General features: G+C 39.5%; 1 protein-coding gene across 1 annotated transcript in view; it reads left to right on the top strand.

Moving 5' to 3' along the window:
* Window positions 1–12065, top strand: part of LOC147718813 (xaa-Pro aminopeptidase 2-like) — a 598118-nt gene that overhangs the window by 33004 nt on the left and 553049 nt on the right. Inside the window, exon 2 of the mRNA XM_086918810.1 lies at window positions 6389–6463. Coding sequence (XP_086774936.1) covers window positions 6415–6463 — 49 coding nt within the window. The 5' untranslated portion in view covers window positions 6389–6414. The remainder of the gene's footprint in view (window positions 1–6388; window positions 6464–12065) is intronic.

The raw sequence follows: 12065 nt of genomic DNA, 5'->3' as shown, positions 1-12065 counted from the left end.
CAGCGCACATTTTTCTAAAAAGTTTGCTGCCAGGCTTTTGCCTTTACTTGAAAGTTTATATCCCAAGAATAGGACGTTCAGGTGGGCAATCCTTGATTTTTTAAAGTTGAATTTATACCCTTCAGAGGCAAATCCAAGTATCATGGTGTTCACCCTGGTCAAGTGCCTGTCCAAATCATCGTCTGTAAGATAGATGTCACCGACATAAGATAATGCCTCATCATCATACGTTTGTAGTAACCCTGGACTGTTCTTGAATCCCTGTGGGAGACGACAAAAGTGACACTGTTTCCCATAATTGAGAAAGTGGTCAAGTACCTGCTTTCAGGTGCAATGTTTTGACAGAAGAAACCGTTTGAAATATCGAATGTGGTTTTATATTTTTTGCGCACAATGTTATTCATAAGTGCTGCACTGTGTGCATTTTGTACTGCAAAGGTTTTGCAACAAGAATTTAAATGTCTGTAGTCCAAAACTAGACAATATGTATTGTCTGGTTTCGAGACAGGAAACAAAGGATTGTTCATGGACGAGGTGCATGTTTCAATCACCCCTTGGTATGCCAGTTGATCTGATCTAAGATCTCTCTGACCTGTTTTTTAGATTCTTGTTTAACCTGATACTGCTTCTGAGCAGTTGGTTGATTTTTTAACTGGATCTTATGGTGAGGAGAATCCTCATCCCATCCCACATGATTTTTATATAATGCTGGAGCTACAGACCATTTTCTGGCATAGGTGTATTTTTTATGGATAGGAATATGATTTTAAAAGTCTGGCATAATGATCTCTTCGCCATGTGGGCACTCCCTGACAAATTCAGGCGACCGGTCTTTTTCAGCCAGAAGAATGTCATAACCCTTAGATAGTTTTTCCCAAAAGAGTGCTTTTATTTTCCTAGTTATGTCCCCCTCTATTCAGAGTGTTACTTCATATAACTTATGTGGTACACTAACTCTGGTATCTGCAGTTTCAACCTGAATGCATTTATTCAGGTCCACTGTCTCCAGATGATTCCTTCAGGATCTTGCGAGCTATGGTAACCTCTGTTGCACTGTCCAGCATTGTCGGGGCCCACTCCCCGTTCTTGAGTTGTGTCCTCAAGATCCTCGGCATGTCTGATTTTTAGACTTGCTACCTTCTTTTTGGTGAATTGAGATTTCTTATTTTTCTGAACGTGTTGATCGTCTTTGGACTTCACGCGTTCTTCCTTGTGTTCTGATCGTTCTCTTCTTTCGGATTTCTGTGAGGAAGTCTGAAAGGTATGAGAGGAACTTGTATCAGTATCTTGATATCTATCAGGTTTTCTCAAATTATCCCTGTTTCTGAGGTTATACCTCTTTTCAGAGGGCTCCTTTAGAGGAGACCTACCTCTAGATTGAGAACGCTTTTCTTTAGGAAGTGTCTGTCTAGTATTTTCCCACTTCTTTTTAGGAGTAGTGAGAAGGTTTTTAATAAAAAACTTTTTCAGGATTTTCTGTTAGTTCAGGCTTTACCGGTTTCCCTCCCAAACTTTCTCTTCCTAGTTCTTCATAGGATTTTCAATTTTTCTGGCCAGTTCATATGGTTGGTCAGTTACATCAAGTTCTTTTAGTTTTTGGTGGATTGCCACGGATGCTGCTTCACCTTTAATATTAGCTAATATTATAGCTGAGACCTGTTTGAAAACTTTCAGTAACTTCATACCGAAATTTAAAGCAGGCTCTGCCCCGTATTCATTTTGAATCTGTTTCAGGACATCTGGTATTACCGCTATGGACGGAACACCACATGTGTTTTTGTGTAGATTGCAGCAAAGACTTTACCCCAAGTGTCACAGTCCTCCAGGCGTGGTGCAATCCCCATTGGTAAACAGATTGTTAGAATCCTTTGTTTCTCATGAGGTGTACTATCGGGAAATACTGCCTCGATCTGAGTAATTTTTTAAGCTAACCAGAATGGAATTTGTTCCCTCTTTGTGGGTAATTTACCGATGACTGATTGTATAGTCTGTGGTGTAATTTTGTTTGTGTTCCCCTGATGAGGGGTGTGCTGTGGAATTATTATAGCAGGTTGGACTGTTAGACATATTGTACCAATTTTCTATGGATTTTAATGAACTGTTTTAGCTAAGCCAATAGTTCTGGACATGTCATTTGTTCAATGGCAGGATGTGGTGTATAGCTAGCTAGTACCTGCCATGTCGCTCCTTGTCTACCAAGTGGACCAAGCCTGGTAATGTGATTTTGATGTTGTAGGGCGCCTTTAAACCAGAGCTGATGCTCTTGGTAAGTTAGTGGAATTTCAATGTCCTCGAAAGGAACGTATTCCGCTGGATGTTCCTCTATCTTGTAGAAGTGGAACACATGTGTTGTTGGATTTGCTTCTGGGAAGATAATCCATGAATAGAATACCTCTGTCTGCCGATATTCATGTGCCTCTATGATGAAAATTACCCTACCACCTCTTACTGATAGGCCATTTTCTATTAGTTTTATAGCTATTGTTTTTCGCACATTTTCCGGGATGTTTATAGCATCCGGGTCGTCATGTCGGAAACCTGTAACGTCAAGACCTGGTTGGTTTGCATTTACTGCAGTTCCATTTACCCATGGATTATCCTCGTCGGTATCCGACATTTTGTTTGAAAGTCTTGCAGAGCAAGTTTCAAGGAAATAAAGATAAGGTGCACAATTTTTTGGAACACTGTATCCTTCAACGTTGAACAAAACCAAAAACTAAAAAGTAGGATTTTCGTCCTACTCGGTTATGGCGGATATTTTATCCTATAATCCACTCCAGATGTCTATTGGAGTATTTTACGGGATAAAGGGGTCTCTGTGAAAAGCACGACTGAGTTACTCTAGTATCTAGCGTTAAATTAGTGCCTTACCAAACGTTGGGCGCCATGTAGTGTAGTTCCTATATTCCCAATAGGCTCTGCGCATTGGAAAAATATATCCTATAGCTGTGACGTAAGACTTATGTCTACTAGGTCTCTAAAGAATATATTAGACTTAATTGTGAGTGCCAGCTAGCTCAGAGGTCACTAGAAACCTTCTCGAGTTCACAAGAAGGGATTTAGTTTCTGACAACCGCATTAACATGACAACTTTGTTTCCCCAAGATAAAACTGATCTTCAGAGTCGTGGAAACAATAGATAGATATTTTACTCAGTCATTCATGCATGCATGCTTCGTTTCACCAGAGTTTGCAAAGAAGTAGATAGACGGGCATTTTCAATAAAAGTATTTATTGAAAAGTCTTCTTTCTCTAGAAAAAGAAATGAACTACTACAATCGTAATACTGGTTGCAAAATATAATGTATACAGTAAAAAGAATAGAATAAAATAATATTGTAAGAGCATTGTATGGTTCCTAGACCATAGAAAAAAATACATACATGAATAACAAAGGCTAAAAAGTACTCAACTGGTGCTTCTAAAATACGCCTACCCCGATGTACCTAACCTAGGTCTAGTACGAGGGAAGAAGTAAGTGAGGTGTAGCTTAAATTTAGTATTCTTTGCCAAGAATCTATCCAAGATTTCTCTAAGGGTCTAATCAGCTCCATTCGTTGGTTTAGAATGAAGAAGGTCAGGCACAGGACTCGATTTCCCAACAACCGGCAAGGGTAGCTTGGAAACATTGGAGCTGGATTTCTCAGCAAGAGAAAAGACAGCGTCTCTCTCAGAGCGTCTGCTGGAGGGTAGGCTTCCTTCGGCACTTGCTGTAGCAGGATGTGTCGGGCAAGTAGATAGTCGAACTGCTCCAAACCACTGTGTGTTTGCTATTGCAAGTGTGGGCATATTTATACCATGAAGGTGCCGAGTTTGACGTAAAGGTGGACATAATAAAGTCATCAAAGAGTCTCAGTTCTTTGAAAACTCCATGAGTTCTTGGACAAGTCAGTATTCGAGCAAGGGGAAGTCCCTAGCTGCTGAAGACGAGTTTTCCAAGAAATCATTGTGGATTTTCGGAACTAGTAGAAGTAGCCATGCCGTATTTTGACTGCATGAGCTATGTCTAAATAAGGTTATGAATTCTATGCCTATATAAGGGTATGGTGATTTAAACCTATATAAGGGCATGAATCGGGAAATTTACTCCAGGGTCCTAAAATGCTATACATGCTTGTGGCTTGGAAGGGGACATTTTGGTGGGTCTCAGAGGAGTCAGGGAATCTGGGTAAGTTGTGACCAATATGTTGAAGTTTGCGATGGAACATGCGCGGCCATTGTGATTACCAGACTTCAGGACCAGAGCACAGTGATACAGAAGTCCTTGGGGATTTGTTCCATTGGCGTCAGGTTGTCTAGGTGTGGGTGTGGGTGATTCTTGGCTAGTTGGGCAGGTGCAGGCCAAAACAGACAAGGATGTGGGCTGTCTAGGTGAGCAGGATACACTTGTCTACTGTGATATGGGAAAATTAATTCAGAATGGGTCTAGGAGGTTTCCACCCATGTGGATGGAGTGGTTCACTAGTTGGGTAAGTCCTAAGATGCTGAGACTTTCCAGGAGTGGTGGACTTGGGGTTCACTTTTTTCCTCTAGGTGGATTTTGAGGTTACGAGAGGGGTGATGAGGTCTGTGAGGAGCTGAAATTTGATCTGGGTCTGAGTGAACAGTAGAATAGTGCTCCTTCCAGGGTGGGCTGCTTCAGCTGCTAATTTTGAAGGCCATGAGTTTTTGCAGATCACTTGTTGGTCTGGCCTACGCGGTGAAGCAGTTGAGTTCCTCAATCAATGGGCCTTATTACAAGTAAAGGTGCTATTTAACACACCTGGTAAATAACAATGCCCTATGCCTAGTTATTTATTGGGTGCAATAAATAGCACATGTTAAGAGTTATTGGGGAACAATGTGCGTATTCTGGTGGTTAACGTACTAAAATCCGCATGGTACAGCCCATATTTCCAAAGTTAAATTACAGCAGGTTGGGCCTGCAAAAAGTTTATGAAGCTTTAGGTATTTATTGCATCTGATAATTTACGGATGTGTTATATCCCTTTTAACTAGTAATTTAAACTTGTGCATAAATAGGGGTTTGCGCACGGGGTGGAATATACTGAGCAACTCATAATCAGACCATTAGTAGATAAAAATGAGTCTTCCTCCGGCTTTGTTCAATCTGTCTTCTCTTTCGATATTCTATCGGAGGGAGGGCTGCTGCTATGTCTGGAGCTGATGCTGGGTTAAGCCAGGTTTCCGAGAGAAATAGTAGGCTTGTGGAGAGGTCCTGTAGGTGTGTTTGGTGAATGATCTGGTGTTGAGGAATAGGCAAGAGGTGGCATGGTGTATTATGGGACAGGGTAGGGGGCTTGGTGCAGTTGTATGAGTAGTGTGTTGAGGTGGGGGGTGGGGGTTATTGGGGGTTAGCGGCAGGGCAAGAGAAGCAGCAGGTGGAGCAAGCAAAAATATGGGCAGAAGAATGCACCTTCTGTCAGTGTGAGGCAGGCCTGGGCACAGTGCGGGGATGGGCGCCCGGGGTTTAGGGTGCAGAGGGTTTCATTTGAATACCTGCTGCTGTAACCTAACAGCCTAACATGAAATAAAGAACTTCTTTCTGACATGAATGGCTCCAGACCCTACCCTCAAACTTTAACGCCTCTCTCACATGCCCCTGGGGGTCAGGTGTGTTCAGCCTGCACATTAGGTTTTTTTCATTCATTTTCAAGAAGTAGGGGTCATGTCCCTGACCTGTAATGGCTGCTACAATATATTGTTCATGTTCTGGCCATCCAATGAGGACTGACTACTCCCCTTTAAATTGGCCAAGCAGAGCATATCTGGACACCACAGTCCCGATATATTTACATTTTTAAGCACTTCATGCCCACCATGAGCTTCTCCTTAAATGCACATTTTTCGAAAACAGTTTAATAGAATTACACCACATCACAAAAATAATGCTTTCTGAGTAAAGTTCTAACTCTTTGACAAATTTGATGTGACTCCACTCTGCCAACTACTGAATGTGGAATCTTTCTGTACATTTATAAAATTCATAGTTGCAGTAGGAACATTTTGGTCACGATGCTGATTCTCTCTCTGTTATTTCTTTGCCATGCATTTTGCTCGCAATAGGTGGTGTCATTAAAAGGTTAATGGTTGCCATGGTTTGCATAATTATTAAAGAGTAAGTCTGGCAACCTTTAATCTGTCACATGGAGGCAGTTCAGTAAGTCTCTCATCTCTTATCTGTAATCAGCAGAAAATACTTTTATGGCACAGTTCATCCAGCTGTCTTTTGCAGCAGCAGTAACTTCCTGAAGATAATGAAAGAGCTAGCACCTATCAGAGTGTGTCATAATTGGAATGTGGGACGGACTACAAGAAAAGCACGACCCTGCTTTATATTTCTTCCACAGATCCATTAATCTGGCCCTGGCTTTATTCCCACTTGCAGGTTGACCACCCAGCTCTGCAGTCACCATGGGATCTTTTTCTTTGAAATGTTGTGTCTTGATTTACATTCTTCATGGTAAGTTAGTGAATTTTATTTGCTTGTTTATATCTTAAACAGCACTAATATTACCTTGACAAGTGATGTATTTCCACCGAGCTGAAAAATGCAATTCTTTCATTTTATGGTCACACGGGTGCCACATAATTTACATGAATAACTGTGAATCCGGATCAACGAGAACTAAAAATGAAGTGTACTTTTTAAATGGTATTTATTAATATGTTTTCTTTTGAACACCGCACATCCGTTAAACTAGAATTTATGTAAAGTTATTTCTTTTGTGATTTTAGATCCAATCATGGTGGCTGGCTTAGCTGCGTTATTTGAAATGTATAACCCAAAACACGATAAATGCAGCTATGTTGGTTTTCCACTTTCATTTATTCCGCAACAAGTCTTTTTATTCATGTGTTGTGTACAATTTCTCTTTGAAGGTTCTCGAAATTCACTCCCAAATTATATATTCAAAGTGCAATGTATTTGAGTAATTTGCTTTGTCTGGCTCTTTTTTAATTTTGCTGATTCCCGTACTATGGTAGACTCTCATTTCAATATTCAAAGCACTCAAGCAATCAAGCTAACCTTCCTGAAGCGCCTAGAGTAATTACTCCCATCAGAGTAATCCACCACAACATGTTTACATTTTTGCATTTTCCATTTCGTTATCATTGGTAGATTGTTTTGTGAGAATAGACTTCTTTCACTCCATCCCGAGTCCTGACTGTACTTAAAGGTACATCTTCAAGATGGGCCAGAGTTCAACTTGTTATAATTTTTATTTTATTAAAGAAAAAGAAACAATACACAAGGCAATAGTACAATACATGTGGTCATGTGTTCAAAGAGGAGTGCAACTGCAACACAGTGAAATACTGAGCTTTCCGATGCAATAGGGGCAGTGTTCAACTTGTTGATCAACATCGGCTTGAATAATTCCGGCAATGTGTTCCCCATTTTAGTATGGGCTACACAACGGCTTCTCCCATTCCATCTTGTCATTGGCCATTAGTGGTGAACTCCTATTGGCTATTAATTGAGGTCATAATGATGTCATTTTAAGTGATCTTTGGTTGCACCACGCTGGAGCTGTGTTATGTTGAATACCAATCCACTGCAACGTCTGTTCTTTGCTTTGGCCATAACAGTAAAATGCCTTTACTTGTTAACACACCTCCTATGCAATATTTAACTTTTTCTCTTTTGGGAAGTCAGGCATTTTGTCATGTTACCCGTTCCTTTCCCATGACCTTAGTGTTTGTCAATGGTGCTATTGTCAGTGAGAGTTGGGGTTCACTATCAGAACCTTTCCGCGTCGCCGGCATGCAGCCGCTGCCTTGCTCTGTATGTGGGGCGTCTGAGGCTCTTCTCTTGGAGAGTGGAATGCTGGATTGGCTTGTTTGGCTGCTGGAATCACATTCGATCTCTGAAATACACTGTTCCCGGCGATTTTTGTATTTTTCTAATTGTTTCCTTTAAAAGGAATCCAGGTAAGTGGGCATTCAGATGCCATGTCTACTTTACCTTCTAGCAGGGTCCCTTTCACTATTGGCAATGCAGGTGAACAGCAATAGGCGACGTTGTCTGGTTTAGGTATAGACCGTGTTAGTTCAGGCTGGTAAGTACACTATAATTTGATATCCCTTATATGAGTGGGCGTGGACTGCTGCATCTGTGTTTTATATATGTCTTTAATGACATTTCACACTTAACAGTTAGCAAAAATTTCGGGACTGTGTACACTTGCGGTATTCTGGATGTGTGATGGGTGGTTCTCTGTGCCCCTCCTGTACAGTTGTTGTTGAATGTGTAGGCATGGAGAGGTAAAGATGGATGCCAGTAAAGCTAATTATAACCATTTCTTTGCGATCGGGTCATCCTGGCCAGGGCACTGGGGCCTGCCCTGGACGAGTGTCTAGTTCAAGTGTTTTACAGGTGTATCACCTTGCAGATGATAGGTCTGTATGGTCATCTGCCCCTTAAACATCTAAGATCGGTTATACCTTCATCCTTCCAGGCTTCCCAGAATTTTTTTGTTCTTCTCTGAGGCGTTATCACCGTATTGCGATAAACTCTACGAAGCCGATTCACAGAACTAATCTGAGACAAAATCCTAAATTTACTTCTTTTGGTATTCACAGAAGACATTTAGAAGTTGTAAAATTAGGATTTTGTCTTAAATTAGCAATTTGGCTTAAGTTAGGATTTTGTCTTAAATTAAATTTGAGTTAAACTTAAGTTTGTCTTCAGTGTTGGTTTTAACTCAAATTCTTAATTTAAGACAAAATCCTAATTTAAGACAAAATCCTAACTTTACTACTACTAAATGCCTTCTGTGAATACCAAAAGTAGTACGTTTTCTGTGAATCGGCCCCTACGTTTTTATTGTCTGACTGACAAGTTCATCTACTTCCAGGTGTATACATTGATCTCCCTTTTATATGTAGCCTTGTCCCAGTGTGTTTGAAGGCTACAAGCAGGTGGCATAGCATTTCTCGACTCCTTCCTCAAAAAAATATGTAAATAAGGTATAATAAACCAGCAGGTTGAGGACCTATGGTAATAATTCTTATTCTGATGCAATCCGTAGAACTTTTACAGGTATTGATCCCACCTAAAAAATATGTTTGTGAATGGAGATGGAATACACAGCCAATGTGCCATTAGTGCTTCGCCTCCAACCTTTAAATGCATCTCATGATGGTCCTTGTGTCTCCTAAACTATGTGCCCTGGATGTTGTGGTTGATGCTCTAAGAAGGGGGACATATATTAATTGTCATTTTTTCCAAATCTCAGTTGTGACAATCATGTCACTGTTGCATAAAGGGAATGTTGGCTTGGACTTGAGGTTCACTTGGGTGAAAGTTCACTTTGTACCTTTCTCGCTGTCCTAGATGTACATTGTTCTCTTGTCAGTAGTTTCAGCACACAGTGTTTGTGTGTGTGTTTGCACACACATCTATCTGTGTGTGTTTAGGAGCCCATTTTAATTCACTATTTGTTTGAAGTCGATTGTGACAGGAACGGTCGTGGTAATATGCCAAAGCCCATATATTAATGTGTGTAGGTTTGCAGGTTGTTTACTAATATATACTGAGTGTTTTTTTTGTGTATGTGCCATTGAGATGTATTCTCGGGTACTAGCTTATTATCTTTGATTGTCTCCTACATGGTATACAGACAAAATATCGATTCCAAAATATAGAATAGCACTAATATTGAAGTGAAAATATAGAATGGATAAAATATCGCATGGACAGAATATCGTCAACAAAAATATCGAATTTAAGGTAAGTAATTTAATATTGATTTTCATAAATATATAGAAAGTCAAAATACCGAAGTATATAATATAGGTATTAAATATATCGAATTTTTTATAATATCGAATTTTTTAACGTGTTTTGTATGTTAGTGTATGTGTAAAAAGTGCATGTTTATTTTATAATTTATTTTAAGTAATGAATGTTACGGGTTTGAATTTTTGCGTAATTTAATTCTGTAGAGGGTTGTGGGTTTATAGGGGAATAGGGTGGGAAGTAATTTAATGAACGTTAGTTAAATATTTAAATGTATTTATTGGTATTTATTTTGCATTGATTGTAATTAATTTTTAATTGGTACTTAATTACATTTTAATTGGGAATTAATATTACTTTAGTGATTAATTGATAAATATGTTAATTGTATTAATTTATTTTCCATAGCGGGTTGTGGGTTTATAGGGGAATAGGGTGGGAAACAATTTAATTATAATGAATTCAATATTTTAATTTATTTATTGGTATTTATCATGAATTAATTGTTAAATAATTTTTATTTGGTAATTAATTACATTTTAATTGGTAATTCATTTTTATTAATTGATTAATTGATAATTATGTTAATTTTATAAATGTATTTCCTGTAGCGGGTTGTGGGTTTATAGGGGAATAGGGTGGGAAGTAATTTGATTGAAATTAATTAAATATTTTAATTTATTTATTGGTATATATTTTGAATTAATTGTTAATTAATTTTCAATTGCTAATTAATTAATTGTTAATTGGTAATTAATTTGTATTAATAGGTAATGCATTTTAATAATTCATTTTTATTTGTATTTTTAATTGATTAATTATTATATTAAATTACATCGGTAATTACTTTTAATACATTTTTTATTGGTATTAATATTTAATTAATTTTTATTAATATATTAAGTACTAGCAGCCCGTCCCGACCTTGTCCGGGAGCAAGAGGCTTCCCTGACCCCCACCCGCCCCGACATTGTCCAGCAGCCCGGGCCCCCACCTGGCCCGTCCCCCGCCTGCCCCGACCCCCGCCTGCCCCGACATGGGTCCCCTTACCTCAGCCACCGCCCCTCCCGCCTGTCCGCTGCTCGCACCACCGCTGGCCTGTCTGCTGCTCCTCACATCACCGCTCCTCCCCCGCGCCATGTCTGCCGCTCCCTTACCTCAGCCGTAGCTCCTCCAGCCTGTCCGCTGCTCGCACCGGCGCTGGCCTGTCCGCTACTCCTCACGTTACCGCTCCTCCCCCGCGCCATGTCAGCCGCTCCTTGTCGCGTTCCTGGACGCCGCTCCTCCCCGCGCTCCTGACGAGAGCACGCACATCGCGGCCGGCGCTACTTCGGAGTGACTACTTTTTTTTTACTGTAAATTTTTTAAATAACGTTTAAAAAAAACAAATTATATAGCCTATAACCATCTACACATCCTAACGATTCCAACGGTGTATCGGGTGTGTGGATTGGCGCTGTGGTTCCCGAGTTTACCCGCCTCAAAGGCTAAAAGTTCTTCCTTTATTATAGTAGTATAGATTTACTTTCCCTACTGTTGCACTCACTGGAGTGGGAATAGTAATTTTTACCCCTACGCTATCCAACGCTTTCCCTACTGTTGCACTCTCTGGAGTGGGAATAGCAATTTGTATCCCTACACTATCCAACGCTTTCCCTACTGTTGCACTCTCTGGAGTGGGAATAGTAATTTTTACCCCTACGCTTTGCAACACTTTCCCTACTGTTGCACTCTCTGGAGTGGGAATAGCAATTTTTACCCCTACGCCAAACCACCCTTTCCCTACTGTTCACTGTCTGGAGTGGGAATAGTTATTTTTACGCCTACGCTATCCAACGCTTTCCCTACTGTTGCACTCTCTGGAGTGGGAATAGTAATTTGTACCACTATGCTATCCAACGATTTCCCTATTGTTGCACTCACTGGAGTGGGAATAGTAATTTTTACCCCTACGCTATCCAACGTTTACCCTACTGTTGCAGTTGCTGGAGTGGTAATAGTAACTATTACCCTCCCGCTATCCTACAGTAAAAATATTGTATATTATTAATTGATATTATGTTAATATATATATATATGTGTTAAAAAATTAAAGTGTATGTTTATTTTTTTTACTTAAATTAATTATTTAATACTTTTAAAGTTATTTAAGTATTTTTAAGTATGTTCTAGTTAATTATAGTTATTATTTCATCAATTTTAATTTCAAATTACTTTTAAGACATTTAAAAAAATCGATATTTTTACTTACCTGTTTGTAGACAGGACTTCGATATTTTGGCTTTCTATATTTTTACTTCGATATTTTTAGTATTCTATA

The sequence above is a fragment of the Lissotriton vulgaris genome, chromosome 4_1, assembly GCF_964263255.1.
Source record: "Lissotriton vulgaris chromosome 4_1, aLisVul1.2, whole genome shotgun sequence".
Taxonomy (NCBI): domain Eukaryota; kingdom Metazoa; phylum Chordata; class Amphibia; order Caudata; family Salamandridae; genus Lissotriton; species Lissotriton vulgaris.
This window is presented reverse-complemented; position numbering and strand designations above follow the sequence as displayed.